The 21,950-nt window shown below is 41.3% G+C and overlaps 1 protein-coding gene and 1 long non-coding RNA gene across 7 annotated transcripts; one reads left to right on the plus strand and one right to left on the minus strand.

Moving 5' to 3' along the window:
- Window positions 1-887: 887 nt before the first annotated feature.
- On the minus strand, window positions 888-19,630 carry LOC115343164 (leucine-zipper-like transcriptional regulator 1 homolog). Of its 6 annotated transcripts, none has more exons than XM_030018782.1 (8): window positions 19,583-19,630; window positions 9,299-9,561; window positions 8,443-8,522; window positions 7,562-7,640; window positions 5,947-5,993; window positions 4,354-4,474; window positions 3,257-3,443; window positions 888-2,922 (listed from the first exon to the last, which is right to left on the minus strand). In XM_030018782.1, exons 2-8 carry the CDS (start codon window positions 9,459-9,461, stop codon window positions 2,232-2,234), a joined length of 1,368 nt encoding a protein of 455 aa, XP_029874642.1. In that variant the 5' UTR covers window positions 9,462-9,561; window positions 19,583-19,630; the 3' UTR covers window positions 888-2,231. The 6 variants fall into 6 exon arrangements, with proteins under 6 accessions (XP_029874642.1, XP_029874639.1, XP_029874644.1 ...); XM_030018779.2 differs by lacking the exon at window positions 19,583-19,630 and adding an exon at window positions 18,662-19,529; XM_030018784.2 differs by lacking the exon at window positions 19,583-19,630 and adding an exon at window positions 12,096-12,248.
- On the plus strand, window positions 2,918-17,634 carry LOC115343166. Its single transcript, XR_003924014.2, has 6 exons — window positions 2,918-3,204; window positions 7,834-7,956; window positions 15,326-15,420; window positions 15,653-15,807; window positions 15,959-16,027; window positions 16,766-17,634. It is a non-coding gene; the product is annotated as an uncharacterized LOC115343166 (long non-coding RNA).
- Window positions 19,631-21,950: the final 2,320 nt, after the last annotated feature.

The following is a 21,950-nucleotide window of genomic DNA, read 5'->3' on the forward strand; positions in this document are numbered from 1 at the left end:
GGAGGTCTCTTCTCTTCCATAGCGTTACCAGTGCTTATCTGTGGCTCAGCCACAGCCCCTCGCCGAGCTCCCGCGCACCTCGCGTCCTCTGCAGGGGCTGGGCGACCGCGGGGACCCTACGGCATCGGGCCGCTTTGAGAGGTTTAGGGTCTCCTGGGTGCAGAAGCTGGCGCCGTGCCGAAGGCGCTGGTGCAGCCACCTGACTTGGCACGCCGGCAGAGGCGAGGGGAGGAAACGGGGGAGATGGGCACGTTCTGCAAGCTGTTTTTTCCTCCCTGTGCCAAGCCATCGCCTTTGGGCTGGCTCGTGTCCTGCCTGCGTTGGCTCCAAGTAAATGTTAAACCCTTCGCGGGGCTGCCAAAGGGAAGGGATTTTGGGGGGGAGGAAGAAAGCAACGGCAGAGGCTGGATGGCATTTTCCTGGGGCTTTTGCGCATCCCCAGGATACCTGTACCTGCCAGGAGGCCTTCGCGTGACTTGGAAAATCACTGGTTTATTGTTGCCCTTTCCAGTTAAATTTCCTTCCCTTGTCAATCCTAGATAAAAGTCTGTATGTTACGGCAGCTCTCTGGATAATGCTGAAACAGACATGTCAGCCAGCAAAAGAAAAACATGTTGCTGATTTAAGATTGCAGTGCTCTGTACATGCTCAGCTCAATCGCCGTATTGAAGTCCTTTACAAAAATAGCTCCTCAAACTGGGCAATTCCCCGCTCTCGGAGGAGAAATTCAAAGCCTGGGCAGCCCTCGAGGCTGGCTGAAGTGCCATGAGATGACTGGGTCTAGTTGGAGCGTGTTCCTTGTTCAGAAAGGTAAGTTCTTTGTTCAGTTTGAAAACAGAAATACATACTTTAAATTCATGAAAGCTCAGAAAACGAGCACACACCGATACGAAATGCAGCAGTCTTTATTCATACGGCAGCATACAATCCTCTCTGTTTCCAAACAAAGGTCACGGAAAGTCCAAATAACTCTTAAGTAGCTTTTTGCAAACTCATCTATAATTTTCGTGTTGAATTCATGTTACAGCTACTTGTGAAGAGATGACGAAAGTATCAGTAAATACTCTCACTTAAAATTCATTATGCCTATGAAACTTTTGAAAAGTGATCTTTTCAAATATTCAGAAGTATTAAATGACACTTTCCAGTAATTTCAAACATTGGCATCTCTTCCTACAGATGGCTGAATTTCAGTCAGAAGGCCAGTATCTTAGTAACTTCTGTGGAAATAAATGCTTGAAACACTGGACAATACTATCTTTCAAAACCAGCACTTTTTCTTTTCAACAAAGAAAAACCATGGATGAACTCAGGACTTACTAGTATAGAGGGGAAGTGTGTAAAATATACTACATGTGTTGACAAAACAGAGAGATGGAGTTGGAAAAGCAGAAATCCCTTTGTGACTAAAATCTGAGTTACCAGTCAGCTTATGTTTTGTGCCGCTCCTGTCAAGCCTTCCTCTTTCTTTTTCCAACAGAAAGTCAAATCCTTTTGATCCTGTGCTCAGTCATTAAACCTAGCATTTACTGGGCAACTATTTTGTTCTTCCAGGTGTAATGCACTTCCTCTGGTCTAATGTTGCACACGATTTTCAGGAGGGACTCGTGGTTTCACTTCCTCAGGGTTAGATGCAATCTTTGAATCTTACAGATTTCACTTGCTAATTTGTCTGTTGGGTTTCTTCTTTGTTAGAGGCCATCTCACGTTGCAAACACTCTTTCAGGAAAATAAAATCTTAACAATCATAGAAAATGTTGCCATTAAGATTCATCAAATCCCTCGAATGTGACCGTTAACGTGCGCAAACTTGATTCAAATGCAGTTTTATGGGTGCGTATTTATTTCTTATCCCAGCGCAAAATGGGCAAGCTTTGCACCTGAAGCGGCAGTTACGGAGCCAGTAGGGGTTACCTGTAGTTCAGACTTTCAAGGCAGCGTCAGCCACTGCCATTTGAAAGGATATTGACTGACCAGAAGAAAAACTAACAAAAAGAGCAGCATTCCAACAAGCTCCTCTCGGAAATTGCAACTTACATGCAAGTTGTGACTTAAATATATGTCAGGTTTTGGTCACATTGTAGAAAAATCTGTTCACAGCAAGTACAAGAAGGTTTAATTTTTTTTTCCCCAGTGCGCTGACAGGAAACTGAAGACGGTTGCAAGCAGTTGGTTTACCACCTACTGGCACGTTGGTGGAAATTTATTCTTTCGCTTTGCAATCGAAGTGATCACAAGCTATCAAACTCCATTTGCCAGAATGAGATCTCGGAGAAGCTGGACAAAGGTTTACCCCCAATGAGCAGCAGCACATTGGTATCGCTGCTAACTTCACCTACCGCAGTCGCGTGCTGACAGGCAGTTCCCTCCTCTTCTCCCTCAATCTGAGCAGCAGCAAAAGTCTCTTTTTCTGAAGAGACAAACAGACGGAGAGTCTTGTCCTTTGACAAAATGTTCGTTGCTCTGTTTGAGTCTAGTTCTGCCTCTGAAGTGGTCTGAAATGCACAAAAGCCCCCTGGCTCCAGAGGCAAGCTGAAGGTTTTCATTTCAATTGCATTGCTTTCCTCGTTGCTGAACGCTCGGTACGCAGGCTGTTGACGGAAGTAGCTACAAAAGTGAGTGTGCTTCGGGATGGTCACCAGCTGGTGATGGTCTTTCTGCTTACTCTTCCAGTGGCTGGGGAATGTGTTAGTGAAATCTGAGGTAGTTTGGAAATCAACACCAATTCCTAAGATGCAGTGATACATTTTAGGAGAAAAGTTTGCCTTTGTAGTACTACTAAGCTTCTTCCATGTCTGCGTATGGAAATGATACTTCCAGAGGTCGTCATTAGGACTGGAATTTGAAATCCCTCCACCAAAAATCAGCATAGAGTCTTTGAAGACTATTGAAGCATGACCTACCACTGGAGGAGGTCCTTGGCTAAACGTAAGAGAAACCAGCAGTTAAGGGGAGATCAACAAGAAACTAACACTGATTTTAGCCTTTATTTTTCTTTTGACTCAAAAGAATGACTGCTAAACAGCTGCATTGGGACATCAAAATTACACTGCTGACAGCTGCTTCAATGTGTTGCCAACAGCTCTTCCAAGCAAAGCCAACCGGAGCCCAGGGATGGCAGCAGTACTATGTCTTGATGTGAACAATTCCTACAATCGCCAAAAGGGCAACATCTCCCTCTCTGCCTGCACGCAGTATCAAATGGTAAGATTAATTCTCTCTCTGTTAATTTAGTGTAACAAATAGCATAGTTTACCTTGTTCTGATGTTGGACCAGCTGCTGCTTACAAAATCCCACTTCCATAAGTCCTTCTGTTCACTCAGCCCCATCAGTCCTCCAAAGAGGTACATGCCTGTATGATAAACCACTGCTGAATGGCCGTGCCGGGGTCCTGGGCCAGTATTGTGAGATGGGGTGGTAACACACAACCATTTTCTTGTATCTGAAAGCAAAATACTAATTTATAGATGTACTAAATTTACCCTTGTATTTGAGAAGGGATTTATTTCAAGAATAAAGTAACTATTAGGTTGGAGAATATGGGTTTCTGCTCTAAGCTTATCATAAGTAAGTTAACAGCTTAATACTGACACTGAAAAAGTGCATTTAAAAATCAGTTTTGAAATAAACTTTTAATGAAAATGTCAAATGCTATATGACAGATGCCATGGAATTTTTATTTTCAGAGCAGTTTTTCCTACAGCTTTGTTAATTCATTAACTCTGACACAGAAGGATAATTTCCTGGCTGTAAGAGGGAAAAATCAGTCAACAAAAACATTCCTTCATTAATGTCTCCGCTTACTCTCCCTGTGAGGGAATGAAGGATGAGGTAAACCCATCATTCATTTCAAAACAGTGACTGAATTGCCACCAGATAACAAAAGTTGCCCATTTAGGAAGTCTCTGGGAATCATCTGCTGTGCAACCACCAGATTAGTGATGAATATGCTAATGAAACCATCTCCTGTCAGGTTTGGCTCCCGATGGTCAGTTCTAGATTTGAGATTCAAAGGGTGGCATCAATAGGCTGAAGTCAGGGTCTCTGCTGCATCTGAAAGTTTTTGGTAATCCTTGAAGAATTTAGTGAATAGCGAACAAAACACTCTCCTTGATTTTTCAGCTCTAAAACTGGCAAATACTGCAAAACTTCTTCCAGTATAATACAGTCTAATTCATTTCAGCTGGGTATTAATTTAATTGACAGAATTCATAATTAAATGCTGCCAAACAGAAGGCAAAACTAACTTACAACATTTCTACTGATAATATTCTTAACAGAGAAAGCCATGCTTTCCTGCAGCAGTCATCGTTTTATACTGGATCAAAACCTTATCATGCTTTTTAATTTACCAAAATGGAAAGTCCAAAACTCCCGTGAAACGCCTCTGATGCCGAAGTATCCCCCGTAGATGTACATGCTGGAATGGTACACTACTGCACTGTGACCTTTTCTGTTAGTTGGTGCTGAGCTCTAAACCGGTTTAATAATAAGACAAAAAACTGTTAACAGATCAAGTTGTATCAGTAGCGATGTCTATCTTGGGAATATTCCCAAGTAATGAAAACCATGGCTTTGGGTTGTGTTAAACTTTGAAAATACAGAATAAATCTACCACTGGAGACATGTATGGATGCAAATACAAACCATTCTTAAATCTAAGCAACCCTCCCTTTTTAAGTCCACCACAATATCGGACGCCTAGAGCCTCCCCCTCTCTGCACTCACATCAGTAGTACTGCTTTCACAACTACCGCTAGGCATAGTTTCGGGACATGTTGTAAATATATCGGGCAACTCTGGGGAATATAACGGGGGGATGTAGCCCTTTCCACCATCAGGCACAGCCTTTCCACGCTGAGGAAACCTCGGTCCCAAGAGTAACTCTCGGTCACTTTGCGTGGTGTGGATTTGTCCCACCACAAGTCCTCGGCTACGCCCAGACCCTCGGCAGGAACCCGGGCGGTTCCCGCTGCGTCCGCAGCAGTTTTCAGTGCTGCTGAGACTCGTGGACCCGCACCTGGGGAGGCCCAGCTAAAGCTGAAACAAAACATAAGGCAAGTGTCTGGGTTTCTTCTTTTGTTCTTCTTTGGTTGTTTCTTCTCAAACAGCCCATTTTGGCGGGGAGGAGCCATGTTCTCTATATTCGGTTTCGGATAATTACAAGAAACCATTTACTCCTATACGTAAGAAGGAGTTGATATGTAATGCCATCATATTTGTTGTACATTAACAAAATTTCATCAACCATATAACGCCTTTTTTTTTTTCCCCGCAAATGACCCTGCAGTTCCAAGCTTTCTCTTGACTCCTCCACCAAACACGGGTAACCACAGTAGTAACTGTGTCGCATCTTAACAAATTTTTTGTGCAATTTCACAGTGTAGTAACATTGTGAGGATGAAGTTTCAATAGCAAAAATGAGTCATTCTTTACATGTAGTGATATAAAACCAATCTCATAAGACCAAGACATAAATGCTTCCACTGAGGTTTCATTTAGAAGTGGCAGTAACTTGGTGAGCCCATGTGTTCAGACTGAAGAAATGAAAAATGCTGCAGCACTTCACATTTCAAAATTTATTAGTGTGACTGCCAATCTGTTTTCACAACCCTACTTTTGAAAGCACAGACTTCATGTATGGTTGCAATATTCCATTTAAAATTAGTTTTCTTGATAAGGATTTCAGAAAAACAGAGGCAGTAGTAGAGGGGAGGACTTAACTTCTTATATAGGACTTAAAATTTAACAGCAGTATTTTTAAACACTGTTTTAAAGAAGGAAAAAGCCTTAGTTATTGAAAGTGCAAAGAAATAAAGTATAGCCACATGTCTCTGAAGAGATGAGATTGGAACTGTTTGGGGGAACATATTTCAAAGCAATCTGTTTAATCAACAAAGCAACAGGCATTTGATTCACACATTCACCACTTCCTGGCTCCTTACCTCAGTCTCTGCTGGTACGTTACGGCACTCTGTCCATCTTGCAGAATCTAGGGGATTGTTTTAATAAAGCGCAGTTTATATCCCAGACCACAAGAGGACACTCCTCCAACATTAATTTTTCAAATTACAGATCTAATTTTCAAGTAAGTCTCATCCTGGTGTTTTCCACTGACAAGGATGAAGAAATCTGCTTCCCACTAAGACAGCAGTACTGAGACTTACAGGAGATGTAGTTTACATAGTTTTCCTGTATCCTTATCTGATATTGAATCACGGACATACCATACTGTATTTCCTGTTTCCTAAGACTGAATTTTACAATGCAGAAATAGTGTGTGATTTTCAGCATTTCCTGAACTTGCAGAATCCCCAGATTTACCAATGGATGTATGATATGGCTCCTTCTATTTATGTAAACCTTATAACAACCTTATTTTTCTTGTTCCTTTTCACAGATCCCTTAAAAGTAGTCCTCAAATAACAGTCAGAAATCACTGATCTATGAACACCATGAAGGAGAGGAAATACTAGATACCCAGCACCAGAGGTAGAATGAGAAAGCAGTACAAGCTTACATTATCAAAAGCTATACTTGCCAGGAAAGATTTTAAATAATGACCATGAAAAAACTAGACACGCAACAAATTTTGAATAACTCATTCCCAATTTTCATTGATGAGTACTGTGAGTAATAAGATGCTTTCCTCTATGAAATATATTCTATCTGAGGATATCTGTTCTTTCAGCAGGTATTTCAGATAAATGGTAGAAAACAAAGAAAGGATTAAAAAAACCCCATTGATTTAAGGTTACATAGTGAAGTAGCAGAAGAATCCAGGAAACTTAAATCTTGGTCTTGCCACAAGATTTACTAGCTCAAAGAGAAATCAATCTCTCTCTCTCTCTCTCCCCCCCCCCCCCCTCCATCTGACATCAAAATAAGAAGCCGTTACTATACACAGTATTTCCAAAGGGAGAATATATAGTGTATGACACGGCTATTAAATTCAAATGTTGCACTGCTTTTATTAGAATACACACTTAAGAGATCCGAAATGTTTGTTTTTAGGGACACCCCCCCCCCCGCTGTGTTATGAAATGCTGATGTTCATCTCCCACCTTCTTATTTAATTTTACTTGTTTTTTCCTGTTCCATCATTGCTGTTGCCAGCTTATGTTATTTCCTCAGTAAAAATACAAAATGAGATATACTTTAGTGATCTACTTTCTCCCATAATAAAACAAAGAACTTGGTTTAAAAAAATTTACGTAACATAAGGAAAAAACTTGAAATATTATATGTAATAATTATTGAATTTTATGAACAAATAGTAAACTTTGGAGGGAGAGGGGAAGGAATGGAAATTCTGAGACCTTAAAATATGTAAAACTTTCCCATAAAGTACTTTCTAATCAAAGTAAGAGCTGACTCTTTGATAGCTTAACAGCCTAATTTTAGGGGGGAAATATGCACACAGTTTTATACACATTACTTCTTGTAAAGCCTAGGGAAGGCTATGTTACAAACAGCAGAAAACAGTTTGGTTCTTACTATTTATTAGTACCTATGGACTTGGAATATCCTATGGAAAAGACTGGCTATTATGTATCATACCAATGTCATATATCCAGAGAGGAGATTTTGCTTGCGTGAAAGCAGAATCCACCATCCCACCAAAAATATACAGGGTGCCCTGCAAAATGCAAAAATACTTGACACTTACCACCAGGCATATAGCATAAAATAATTTTTAAAACACTTCTTAAATTAAAAGGCTGCCATCACCAAAATATAATTAACAATAATGCATATGATGATCCATTAACAATTCAAGAGGCAATGACAAAAAGCCACCAACTTTTAATCACGTCTTTATCCTCTCCCAGGAGGAAACCCTGATGAACGTTCTGCTATTTTAACGTGGATGGCATTCCAGAACCACTCACTTCCTCGTCAATCTGGGACAGCTTGAGGGATGCAGATCTGGAGCTCTCGGAGGCGTAGTTCAGGTAATATTAGGTTATGCATGTTTATAGAAACGTTTCATTGCATTACAGCTCCTGATAGCCTAAATTCTGTTTTCCCCTCACAGGCAAAGCTGTAATTCTTATTTGCCTTCACTCCCCCGTCCCTCTTCTATGCAAGTTCTTAAGTGAATGTTTTTATGCTGTAGCTTATCATGCAAATGAATTCAGAGCAACTGTTACAACTATACAACTAAGTCAAAGAATGTGCTGCCAAGGTCTTTATTTTGTATTACTATTATGTACTGAGCATTGACTGAGGAAATCGGGGAGCTGCACACTGCTGCAAAGCTAAACTACTGTGACTTTATTCAGAAAGGTTCCAAAACGTTGGTACAGCTACATCCAGATTTGCACTGACATAAAAGTATTTTCTGGGTATAGTATTTCAGTATATAATAATCTATAGCATTTCATTGTATAATAGGAAATAACGTCAGGATACGGGCAATATAAATCTTGGTCTATTACCTTATAAGCCACCATTGAATGTTCTTCCAGTTCTTCTGGACCACCTCTTGAGCAATCCAGCATTTCCCATTCATTTTTCACTACAAAACAAAGTTGAAGTTAAGACAGCAGTGCACTTAACACATAAACATTAGGGAAAAGGTAGAAAGATCAACTTTGAATTTGGCTGCGCTGCCAGTCAATGGGGGAAAATGAAGCATTTTGTCATCTTTCTTCTCTGTTAGTTCAGAAAACTGAGGAACTTCCCCCAAAATTAAATATGTGCATTTTTCTATTTAGCAACTTAAATGTAATAGAAATTGATCTCGTTACTGCTTTTATTTTAATGTTATACTGTTACCTACATCAAAACTCAACTATTCCATCAGCATGAACCCCAGCACAATTCTATGTTTTATTCCTGGAACAAAAATTGAACAGGGAACACCGTACATTAAGTAAAAAAATACAAAGGGTCACATTTAATACTGCATTATTAATACAATCCTACAAGGTATTGTATTCATGTGTTCCCTTCGTGCACTTTTACATGCATAAACTATTCCCATGTTAAAAGAGTCAAGAAATCTATGTCTTTGATATCCCTTACTAGAACTAGGATATTTTAAATGACTCAGTATTTCTGGTCAAGGAAAAAAAAAAAAAGGAACTGAACTGAAATCTAAACTTTCTGGGACACCTGCAAAAGCAACAAACACACACCATTTGCCCAATGAACAAAATGCAGTTTATCCATCATTTGGATGGAGAGACATTAAATGGGAATAATCTGTTAACTACAGAGTATCCTCAATTTCATGATGACTGGATGTAGAATCTCTTTAATCCTAACATACAAGTGAAGAGGCAAATTTACCTATGCTGTATCGCCAAAAATCCCTAAGACTGGTGGTGTTCCGCCCTCCATAGAGATAAACAAATCCTCTGCAAATAATGCAAGCGTGTTTATATCGATCGCAGGGAGAGGGCTTCTTTTGGGGTGCAGATTTCCAATCACAGCGTGCAGTTTTTCCTTTCATGATAACAACTAGGATCTCATCCAAGTATCAACTTGCAAAGGACAGCCATGTCAGGGGAGGGTCCCAAAATATCAGGGACAGGGCTTAAACGCTGCTTCGTCTGTAAAAAGACAAAAGAATAGTTTCAGGTTAAAAAAAAAAAAAAGATTAAAAAAAAAAAGATAATAAAAAAGAAGAGTCTCTCCCTTACAATAAAAAGTTACTCTGTTTTCTTTTCATTCCCACCAAAAGCAATCTGTCAGTTTTGGCCATCTGTGAAAATATGCTAACTTAAGTAAAGCATTTGAAATGCTGACTCTCAGACTCTTATATCAGCGAGACTGGGACAGGAACACTCCTGGAGCTGAAAGTTTTCCAAAGAATGTCGGCGAGCTGAAGTGATAAACTCCAATACCCTACATTTGCAACATGGTAGAAGCCAAGGCTCGGTCTTTTTCACTACTAAAAAGTACTTAAAACAAACCTGTACTTAAAAGAAAAGTCGGAAAGAGTGAATTTACAGATGAAAGTAATGCATTAGCAGTTGTCCACAATTTATTTAGACTTTCATCTGTAAACCGGCTGAAATTAGGATGCAGCTGGAAAAAATGACACTATCTCTTCACTTGCCACAAGATGTCACTGTGTTCTGTGAAGACAGAAGTACCAGAACAGCATTTCTCTATTAATCGTCTTTAAAATATATCATGGCCACTGTTTTGAAGTGAGATTGTTTCACGAAGCACAAAAGAAGAAAAATAAATCAGCATTAGGCCAAATTCTGGGATTTGTGTTGGTAACGTGTCTGAGGTGACACATGTCACCAAATGAGGTGACAAAGTCTCCCAATTCCAAGATTATTTCAGTGAAAGCCTGATTTCAGACGTATTGAGGACCTAGGATGGAAATTGATAGATAACAATCTATCAGTACGGACACACTGTTAACTCTTTAAGTACTGCAGAGTAATGCCTGTTCTTCCACAGTTACACTGTTTTCCACATTTAATTTCTCTAGTTTAAGTATGCATGTATTTAGCCTCCCAGTGGATAAAGTCATGTAACTCTCAGCTCCACATAATGATCATGCACCAAATCCATTCTTTTGATCTGAGACTATTTCCAAAGATAAATGTGATAAACCTATGCCTACTTGGCCCAATTATTTCTAATAAAAAAAACCCAAACAAACAACAGACATATCAAATTTGCCCTGGATGTACAGCAATAAAACCATTTACATCCACAGAGGACTTTCATTACAGCTGCTGCCCACAGCCTTCCTGAGCAAAGCAGTGACAAGGCTGGAAATTTTCCCTTTATCTCTTCAGAAATGGAATGACAGTAACGAAGCTTTTACAAAGCCTGGTCATTTCATGTCACCAGCAGCAGTGTAGGCAGGCACTGGGGCCGTTCACCAACTTCCAGCCTAGTGCATCGGGGACTTCAGCCTGTGTGTGCCCAACAGCCCTTGTGCTACTCAAAGGCTATCTTCTTTGAAGAGATGCCTTAGATTAAAAGTTTCAGTTTCCCAGGTTAATTCACAAGGACCCTGCAAAAAAGCAGCAATGCTGCTGTCAGATCAGAAACCACTTCCAGGTAAAGTTTGAAATGTAAATTGTTTCCTGCAAGTGGTAAATTTAAACTTTCTTTAGGACAGAACAGTTACTTAGAAATACAGCAATGACCAGGTTAGGATAAACGAAGCCCTCTTCTTCAGATCTACATGCAGGTATTTTTACTATATGCATTGCCATAGTATAACTTAAGACATATGAACTGTGCCTTCAAGTTCATTGTGTAAAACTGTATTTAGCGATATATATGCCAGTGAAGGTCAACATAAGCACTGTTCACCCTGTGCATATCTGATTACAGGATAAGGGGGTATGTACAGAGACTACAAAGTATCTCGATCTCCATCAAAATTTGCTGTGTTATAAAAAGGAAAGAGTGGTGTTCTCTCATCATGCAACGATGAACAAGCAGTTAAATACAAAAAAAAAAACAACTGTAAAATATTTCTGTAAAACCAGTTTATATGTCCATAAACATGCTGAGTAATAGTGGCCAGCTACATAACCCTTTATTTATTTTCCCATGTACTTCTATAATAAGCCTTCCTTTTTATTTTTTCCCTCAGAATCCTGCATGTCTTCCGTTTCACTGCTGCACTGGAAGCAACATTTTTGTTTCACAGAGAGTTTTCAGCACTCTGCTTCTATGCCAACATCCCTTGTCTGGAGAGGTTATATATCAAGCAGCACAAAAGCATACCCCCTTCTTCAAACGTTTTCTCCTGTATTCGAGGATACCCTTGTTTCTGAAAGCCTGGATTTGTCCCAGGCAAATTCACGAGCTATCCCTCCCTCGACCCCTGAACAACAAGGATCCTCATTGTCCCTTCACATCATCTCCTTCCTCAAGGCTCTAGCAGATGAGCCCTGGCAGAACAGCTAAAACGTGACTGCTCTGGTTTGCTGCTCCACCAGGTGTAGAGGTAAGATGTGTGTCCAAAACTCAGTCAGTCCAGTTCACAGCCTGCTGCACTGCATATAGTGGCCATTCCCACGTGGCCCCTGCTGTAGAAAGTACCTGTCAGCAAAGTGCCAATGTAAAATCTGGGAGGAAAGAAGGCCTTTACACCTTAAATTACCATTTAAGCAGACAGACCATCTGGAGTGATCTGGAGATGCTGATGCTCTGGAGCTGAGTCTGCAGAACTAGCTCAGGTGTAGAGGTCTTCAAGCACTCACTGCGTGCTGCTTCAAAAGCTAGCTCAAGGCCAGAATCGCAGTAGTCTCCTATACTGGTAGAAAATGAAGACTGGTACCTACTCAACTCCCTCTTTAAAATCAGATTGGCTCCATGAAGCTTGTGCTGAGCTGGTGACAGAAAGCTTAGCTGACCTCTGGCCAGTACCACACATGGTATGAAGTGCCTTTTGTAGCGTGCGTACTATCCCAGGGCCGTGCATTTTCTGGGGTATCGCCAATTCTACTGTCCTAAAAATACCAACTGAACTGTAGCCTAGTACTGACCTCTCTCTCTGTTAAATGTATACGAAGTTAGGACACAGCCTTTATAAAATATGAACAGCTTAACTGTCCCTTTGATTCCTGAAATCAAAATAGACACAATGAGACAACGTGCAGTGAGATGCTTCACATAGTAAATATTCTATTTGCAAAAGGTGTACATTTTCACTATGTATGAAATTTGTACGTATCACTATTTATTCCCAAAGGAAGTGAGCCCAGGAAGTGTTTACAAGATGAATCCTTACTGCATCCCTCTCTTCAGGTAATTACAGAGAAGTCCAGGGGAGGTTGCAAATAATTTGAGGAAAAACAAAGGTTACAGTAAAACAAGCTATAGAAGATACAGTCATATTTCATATTTTTATATATATTTCATATTAATATGAAATACACGTATCTATTTATCTTCCAATTTATCTCTATAATGTATCATTTGTAAGACTGGAATATATTCAGTGACAAAAACACGCTAGAGAATCTCTTGCAGCATATTCTGGCAAGACTAGCTATTCAATTGTGTTAATCTTGTTTATGCAAGCCAGTATTGTAAGCTGTAACTACAGAAAACTGAAGTATATTCTTTGTATGTTTTCTCTGAAAGAATACAAGATTGGCAGCATTTACAAAGGTGTGAATTTCTCTCTTTTAGGGGAATTAGCAGCTATGAAGTAGTGACGCATTATAGGTGTGTAAGTCCATAATACTTTATGGCATGCCATTGAAAAGGGAAAAGCAGCTGAAGTCATGAAACATGGTTTCTCTCCCTAACTCTGCCAAGCTTTCCTGTAACCATAGACAATTCATTTATTTACTTCCACAGTTAAATGGGGACAAAGACACCTCCTTAGAAAAACACTTCAAATTTGCTGATGCAGTGCTGTGTGAGAGTGCCCAGGTGATATAATTTAATGTGAAAATGTAATAGGTTTCTGCTATTAATACTTTACAAAGGTAAAATAGTCTTGTCCCCTTGACTTTTTTTTTTTCCCCAGCTATAAAACTGGTTATTCCTCTTCCTACATTCTTGTTTGTTATTCTTCCTACAAACCTTGCCTCCGATTATACAAACATTCGGAGAAGACAGCCCTGATTTCATACAGTAGATTAGCCACAAAATCCTGTCCACTTATCTACCCCAGCTGAACTCTGTGTAATGCAGGTGAGCAGGATGGGATAACAAAAGGCCAATCTGGGATTAACTGAAAGGGTGTCTCTTCCCAGTCACACCTTCTGAGCATCAACTGACCCTTGTGAATCACGGCCATTTAGTCTCTCAGGGTAAAGCATTCTTGGAAGCAGACCTACAGTCGCTTAAACAGATCAGTTAACAAATTGCTTCATTTCAGAGTTGGAAAAAAAACACGTTCAAAGTTAATCTTGAATCTTGCCTTTCATCACTGGTATTTCAAATTACAAACTTGACTCCTTGATTGCCTTTCTATAGAACCAGACTCACCGAAGTTCATCTACCACCTACCTTAACAGTCCCGTTTCTAAAGAAAAACTGCTACTCTTCTGAGAACAATGTCACCAAGCAATATCCTCCGTGTGATGCAACACTGACCTCAGCTTCAACTTGGTACAAGCAAGATCAATTATCCAATAGGAAGCTCTAACTTCAGCAGAATTTCCAAAAAAATACCCAAAAAGACAACTCAGAACATTTTTATCCAATTTTTTTTTTCCAAAACAGCTGTAGCACACAAAAAAATGGCTGCTGCTCTCCAAACTCTTCTGCTATTTCATTCTAAAAATAGCTCCTGTGCAATCAATCCCAATTGTTAAACGGCTGGAGGAGCTGTAAGACGAGGACCTGAAGAGCTGCAATTAGCATGGTAACTATAGCACAGAGTGCTTATCAATTAATGGCGCCACACTACTGTTTCATAATACAAATAATTCAGGAAATGTAGAAAGACAGGAATTACTTCAGGAAATGTAGTTTATATGTTCATTATGTAATTATTTATATTTCTATTAGATGTGGTTTCTCAGACAAATGATTTATTTATTTAAAGTATTACTTAAATAGATCTTCATCAAAGCTTTTTTCTACCTCGGTCCCCTGATTCATTTCCATCTGTTTTCAATATACTCAGGAAAGTTTCAGATTTAAAAGGATCGAGCCTTTTGAAATATAATGAGATATGAAACCACTCATATTGGGGGAAAAAAGTAAGAATTTTTTGTTTTGTTTTGTTTTGGTTTTGTTTGTTAATGACCCAGTTTTCTGGTGCAGAACACTGTATTCTCTTATTAGGCAACTTGATGTTTTACTGCTCTTCAAAAATGATAACAGATCTTCCCGATTCTACTTATCTTAGAAACCTTTGCTTTAGTGATGGTTTTATTGTAATGCTTGTCCCAATGGGTCTGCCTGCATGAATAAGGAGGAAACTTTGACTGAAGACTTGCAAGGCTGTTACAAAGTTTTAAAAACAAAACCACTTTGTTCAGAATAGTTTAGAATGCAGGGCTTTTTTTCAGTATATCGCATTTACTTGCAATGCTTTTCTACGTGTGATAAATTTTAGTATCCTCAGGTTTGCTATTTTATTATTTCCTAAATTCAAGTTATTATGAACTGGTTCTGGGGTGGGGGTTTTTTGCCCTTTTTTTTTTTTTTTTCAGAGATGCTCAGCTTCAGAATTTGAACCTGAAAGTCCAGAATGGCTCTAGGAATATAAGGTATCTGTAATATTTCTGTATTATTAGAATATTGAATTGAAATAAGGCCCTTGCTTTGCTATGTAGTGTAAAACATGCAGTTACTACACGACTGAGCTTGCAACTGAAGTAGTCAAGACAAAAGGAAGGAGATGGAAGACGGTATTTCTTCTTACAGGGGGAAGCTGAAGGACAGAAAGAGGATTTGTAAAATGACAAAGCAAAGCAGGGGACAGAGCTCTATCCTGATTTCAGGGTTCAGAAAAATGACAGGTACTTTCAAGTAAAACAGTAACAGCCCTGCTGTCTTTATAAAGCTTAGAGCGGACATACCGAAAACGTACAAAAAATCTGAAAGGCTTTTATATTGAGTAAATTTTAACAAGTTTAGGGTATTACTCTTAAACACTATCACTGTTACGTTTCAGTGCTTCAGAACACTTTTTGTAGTGAACAGGTATTTCAAAGGAGGTAACTCTTCTAAAACAGTCATGTATAATTACAGTTTCTATACACTGTAAACCTATATGTGTAACTACTACTTCTGGAGTCTGCAGCCCTTGACCACTGAGGGCACTGGCACCTTTACTGCAAAACAGATGAAAGCATCACGAATATCCCCTTGTGAACAGCTGTCTGCCTGTTTCTGGAGCTCTGCAGGTAAGGTATTGCGTTTCTTTAATTCAGATCACATTAATAATAAAGCTCTAATTTCAAAATTCCAGAATAAATTTATATGTTTGCATATAATTCCAAAATTAAATTTTTCAAATTGACATTATTAATATATTCTCTTTTGTTTTTTCTCTAGAAGCTTTCACCCAGAAAAGAAATCCTTTATGTTCATTACTGGGTAGCACTACTCCATCTCTATTACCAAGTGAGTTCTTAAGTAGTAATAAATATAAGAATCCATTAAATAAAGTAGTATAAATATATCCAGTTTTATTTTCTATGTGCTAGGTATATTTCTCATTCTTAAGTAAACAAATACAACTTGGTTTGGAGTGACACAGTAAATATTTCATCTATTTCCCAAATGTGGTAGAGGAGGTGGTATCTGGAAAAAAGAAATTCAGTACTTAAAATATTTCTGGGATTGTTACATCTTGATATACACCTCTAGTATATGAATCAGGAAATGGCCTTTGCCACTGTATTGAAATAAGTTTTATGGTACAGACAAAAAATAAATACATCTATACTACCTTACTTTCACAGCTTATTTTCCTCAGTAAATTAAAATTTCAAGCATTGGGTTTTGTTTGGGGGGTTTTCTGGTTTTGTTCTTTTTTAAGAACGAGGCCTTTTTATAAAGAAAAATTAGAACATATAGTTTTGAGTAGTAGATCTCCCCAGGTAATCTGTTAATTATGATTTCCAGCACTGCAATTAATCATTTGACTGCAACCCAATTTTGAATGAAGTTTCTGAGAAAGAGCTTCCTGAAATACATATCTGTAGGTGGCACAAGTACAGCATGTTATGGACATATAAATCCACTGCACCAGCCATGCCTTTATGTAGATAATCAATGCGTGCATGGGTTTTATTTATTTTTGGTCCTTAATAGAATATTTACTTCAGAAATCTAATCTGCTTTTCAAATCTTATTTAGGGTCTTGTTGGTGACGCCATCCAGCCATCCATAGGCGTGTCAAGAGCTCCGTCTCTGTCATGGTCTTACCGTATAACTGGGACAGATGCCCTGACTGTAAAGTGTCACTGCAGCAAGATGGCTCTTCAGACGTTAGCTGAGACAAACAGGTAATTTTTCATGTTCTAGATATGGCAGAGGGAGGAAATACAGTTCCTGGTCCTCACACTTCAAGATAAAAGAAATGAGAAACTCCCACCATCTTCACAGGGCACTCTAAGATGTACTTGGCCTTCTACCCTTTCCTTGGAAGTAATTTGTACTGTCACTACTGGAAACAGGTCATTTCAATACATGGGTCATCACCCCCTCCCCCCAGAAACAGCAGTTTTCAGTGTTCCTAGAAGGCATCATTTGGGGATTTCACAAAAACTTACTAGTTGGATTCTTTCAAGATACAGTAGGTTGATGCCCTGGAAATTCACTGTAACAAATCTGTACTTAGGTGTGACTGAATGCATCTTCTTGACAGCTCATGACCTACTGCTGAAGCAACTTCAAAATACTTTATTTCTTAGGGGAGACTCTACTTGTGCTAATTCACAAAATTTTCTAGGTTAGGAAGAAAGACTCTGGTTGACAAAGGAGTCAGTGGCTGCCCAGCCTGCCTACTCTCTTCAGGCATGAATTAAGAGTACTATAGTATATACTTGACAGCTGAGAGTATATCAGTGAAAAGCGGTTATCTTCCATTAAAAAAAAAAAAGTATGCACTGAATTTTACTTGGTTGTTCTTGATCTTCCCTGACTGAGGAAAAGGAACATCTAATGAAACACTCAGCCACACTTACAACTTAATGCCACACTTCATGGAAGACAGACAATGTGTTTTTCTTGTCTCCAAGACATTTTGCCCTCAGACGAACATGGAGCAATGGGATAAAGAAGACATACAAGGTTATGAGAATAGCAGAAGCTGTAGCTGGAAGAAATATGAGGGAGGAAAGAGAGGGCATTTGGCAATGAGAATAATAAAATGTTCCAGCTGGCAAATATTAAAACATCCAGATACCATGTTAGAATCAGTATGAATTTAGATTACACGGTACAGAAGAAGTCATGAGAGACTTGCGTGAGAAAGAATCAGATGGCACAACTAGAAAGACTGTCAGTAATGACTGGAGGAAAAACAGAGTACAAAAAGGATCTTTTATAGGGAAGATGAATATACACAGTCAGGTGAAAGATGGTTGCATAAAAACATGATACAATTCATAGCTGGAATAGATTGCACAGAGAGGAATAGCTGGATTTTAGTCTGGCAAGGAAAACAAAGGTGTCAGGCAGGCAAACAGCAATAATAATCGTGATGGTTCACAATAACCTCGATGCCAAGAGTTACTGGGCTGCACCAGCAAATGGAAAAAAACCAAACCCACATAATTTCAATATATAAAGGAGACAGAAAGCATATGAGTAACTTTACACATACACGTTGTCGCTCCAAATTCAAATGGAATTACTCATGTGAATAAAACCAGTGATATGCATGAGCCTGCACAATGTAGCCTAGATACCAGAGCAAAAGAAGGACCAACTCCTTTGTTAGAAGCCTGAAAAAATGTTTTGCAAGCTGTTTTCATATTCAGACTCCGAATGACAGGGTCCATTTTTGACTGGAGCCTGGCTTTCTGAAAAATCCTCACTCCCAGCTAACGTGGTCCAGTATTCATCCCAAGCCAGACGGACTTTGGCTTGGGTTTTGGATGGTTGCATTTCTTTGTCTTTTGCTCGGTAGAAGGCATTTTGTTGCTTTATGCTCTTTGATTGTGGAAAAGGGAACGAGCAAAAGGAGGGTGGCGAATCTCCTAAACTGGAAGTGAGGAAAGAAGAGCTCTGGCTGGCCCTGCCACAGACCTCCGGCGCAGCATCGCGGAAGCCGCAGGTCCCCTTTCCCCAGCGGTCTCCTGTCTGCAGAGCGCTGACGCCGCTTCCTTCCTTTCATGTGCCTTGTTTCCTTTCGTACCTTTGGACAAAAGCAACTCTGCGTACAACTGCACACAGCTGTACGACAGCAGCGTTGTACAACAGCACGCCTGTGCGTACCAAAAGGCTGCGTAAGCATTCCCTGTGATGCTGTGCCGTGCGTTAGAGCCGGTCGGTGCCCTCACCACCTTCCTTCCCTCCGCTCCCCTTCTCCGGGTGGCAGCGCCCGCCTCTGGGGTGCTGGCTCCTCGGCGGGCACCGCGGTGGCCCTGGCTGCAGCAGGTGCCGCTGGGGCCCACCGCCCTGCGCCCCTGCCCCGGGCAGGCCTCACCTCCTCTCCTCTCCTCTCCGGGTGCTGCCGATCACCGCCTCAGCTGGGCCTTGCTCCTGACAGGGCACGGAACAACAACAACAACAACAAAAAAAACAAACCCCCAAAAAACCAAAAGGGAGGAAAAACAAGAGTCTCCTGAGCCGGCATCCCAGCCCGGCTGCACCCACTGCCTGCCCTCAGGTTTGCCCTCACAAGGGGACGCCATACCCTGCGCACCCCCCAGCCCCCGCACTAAACGGGGACACACACACACACACACACACACACGGAGCCCCGGAGGAGAAGGGAGGGAGGGACCCTCCTCCCGCAGCCCCCGGGCGGCCCGCACCGGGGCGGGAGCGAAGGCCGCCAGCCCCTCAGCCTTCGGAGGCCGCCGGGCGCGGCGTGAGGCGAGGGGCGCTGCCGCGGGCGGGCCCGTCCCGCTTTGGCCGGCAGCACCCGGGAGCGAAACCCCCTCCCCGGGGCAGCAGCCGGGCGCCGCCGCCCGCCTCCTTCCCCCTCCCCGGGCTCCCCCTCACCTCCCGAGGGCGGCGGGGCCGGCGGCGAGCCCGCGGCGGGCGGGCGGGAGGCGCGGCCCCCGCCCCGAGCCTGCGCGGCGGCGGCGGCGGAGGGGCGCGGGCACCGCCGGCCGTGGAAGCGGCTGGGTGTGCGGCCGCCCGCCCGCGCCGCCGCCGCCGCTTGTCCCTTGGGTGGGGACGGGCTCCGGGAGGAGCTGGTGGGCGTCGCGGCCCTGGCGTCCCCGCCGTGAGCGGGGGCAGGACCGGGGCGGCCCGCCGGCGGGGTCCCCTCGGGGGGCGGCGGGCGATGCGGAGTCCTGCGGGCTGCCTGCGCTACCGGGAGGAGCGTGCCGTAGCCCTTTACTGCCGTGGCATAGCCCTGCTGTTCAGGAGGAGGGACGGACGGAATCTCGGTTCTGGTCTGAAGGCAGCCAGAAACAAACTTTTTTCTCTTTTTTTTTTTTTTTTTTTTTAATTGGTGGTGGTGGGAAGGGGAAGCACGGAGAGCGGTTGTTTGTTTCTGCGCTCAGTTCCAAGCCCTTTTAAGTCAGCGTTTAGCCCAAAGATCCCTCTCTACGCTTGCTTCTGAGCCGCAGCCCCAGTGCTTGCTTGGACTTGTGTCCTTGGCTTTCTGCTCATCTGCTTCGGCTTCCACGGGGTTTGCTTTTTTTTTTTTTCCTCTCTTCTCTCTGTTTCTCCTTTACAGCTACATAAGGCTTCATAGAACAGTCAGGAATGAAACTCCCCCGCCCACACGTGCCTCTATTTTCCGTGTTGACATGTTTTCCTGCCTTGGGGTGGAGGCTACTACTTTTTCCTTAGTATTGCTCCTAAAAAAGAAACAGCGTAATTGTTTTTTCAAGTTACCGTAAGTGGAGGCCAATTGATACGCCCAGTCCGTAGCAATGCAAAGCATGCGGCCTGGACTATATGAATAATATTAATACCTTGAATTATATTATGTCTAATATAGCCCAGTAGGGTAGCAATATATGCTTCTGAATTTTTCATGCTAGGACTTCAGGCATTATCGAGAGGCCGGTCCAGAACTGCAGTGCAGAACTTTCCCCAGACCATCTTAATTGCCTCCTGCTAGGAATTAAAAAAAAAACCAAACCCAAACCCCAAAACAAACCCACACATTTTTCATAAAAAGAACTCTGAGATCATTAGCTAACATTTGGAAGTCCCTCAAATTAACATGCGTGAAGGACTGTGGCCAAACTCCCACTGGCTCCCATAAAAGCAGTAATCAGTCCTTCAAGCAAGATTCTCTACAAAATAACACCCAGAAGCCCCTGCAGAAGGGATTGCCAATCTCACCATCTGACTAGATTAAAAACAGCAGTAACAATGTGATAATTGACAGGAGAAACTTCCCTGACAAGAGATGAATCAGTGTTTATTTTTAGCCTTTTCCCCAAACGCTTTATTTAAACAAAAGATTAACTAATTATTTCCATCGTTATTTTGTCCACACTAGAAACAGGAGGTGGCAGATCCTTATGTATCTGCAGGGAGCACTTTGTTTTGGCTCATCCTTTGAGGTCTGCACCCTGGACGGATGCGATTGTGCCAGTTGTCCTTTCATTTCTGGTCCAATGAAATATGAAAAGTGTCAAGGTTTCACTAAATTTAGACACCCCCCCAATCAATATTTTTTATTTCCTAAATAGGAAGCTTCAAAAAAAGGTTTTAGAAAATGTAAATTGTGATTTTTCTCTGTTATCTCACCTTTGCTTGAAAGCTTCGCTTGGACCAAGCCAGTATTAATCCTGTCACTGCAACTGCCCACTGCAGCCTTTTGCAATGACGGAGCACTCGCATTCCAAGAAGATAAGGTTGCTCTACCTGTGCACAGGAGCCAGCAATAAAATCGAATGTAGGAGAAGGCAACTCATCTGAGAAAGGACTGGCAAAAGATTTGTCCCATTTTATGGGACAAATGCAAGGAAACAGTGTTGATCCTGAAGACACCAAATAATATCTATATTTCTGGTAATAAGCTTTTGGGTTCTGCTTTTCTTTCAAAGGGGGGACTTGAAGTTTTTTTCTTAAATTTTGAATGAATTGTGGATAGCAGCATGGGTTTCGTTAGCAGAAAAGGAATCATACTTCTCTGAAAATGTCTGAGGACACTTTTTTTTGGCTTACCTGCTATGGAACTAAGAAATATAAATTACCCTTTGTTTCATTTTACTGCATGTCTATAAGATGAGGATTGCTACAAAACATACAAAGAGCTGATTTACTGGTCTCTTACTTTCATAGTCTCAAAGCAATTGTACCACACTAGATTCATAGGTCAAATCATATTAATTTTAGTCCTGAAGAATGAGTCTCATTTTCAACATTCAAGTATTTATTCTTCAGTGGAAGATGTTTGCGT

The sequence above is a fragment of the Aquila chrysaetos genome, chromosome 6 (assembly GCF_900496995.4).
Source record: "Aquila chrysaetos chrysaetos chromosome 6, bAquChr1.4, whole genome shotgun sequence".
NCBI classification, from domain to species: domain Eukaryota; kingdom Metazoa; phylum Chordata; class Aves; order Accipitriformes; family Accipitridae; genus Aquila; species Aquila chrysaetos.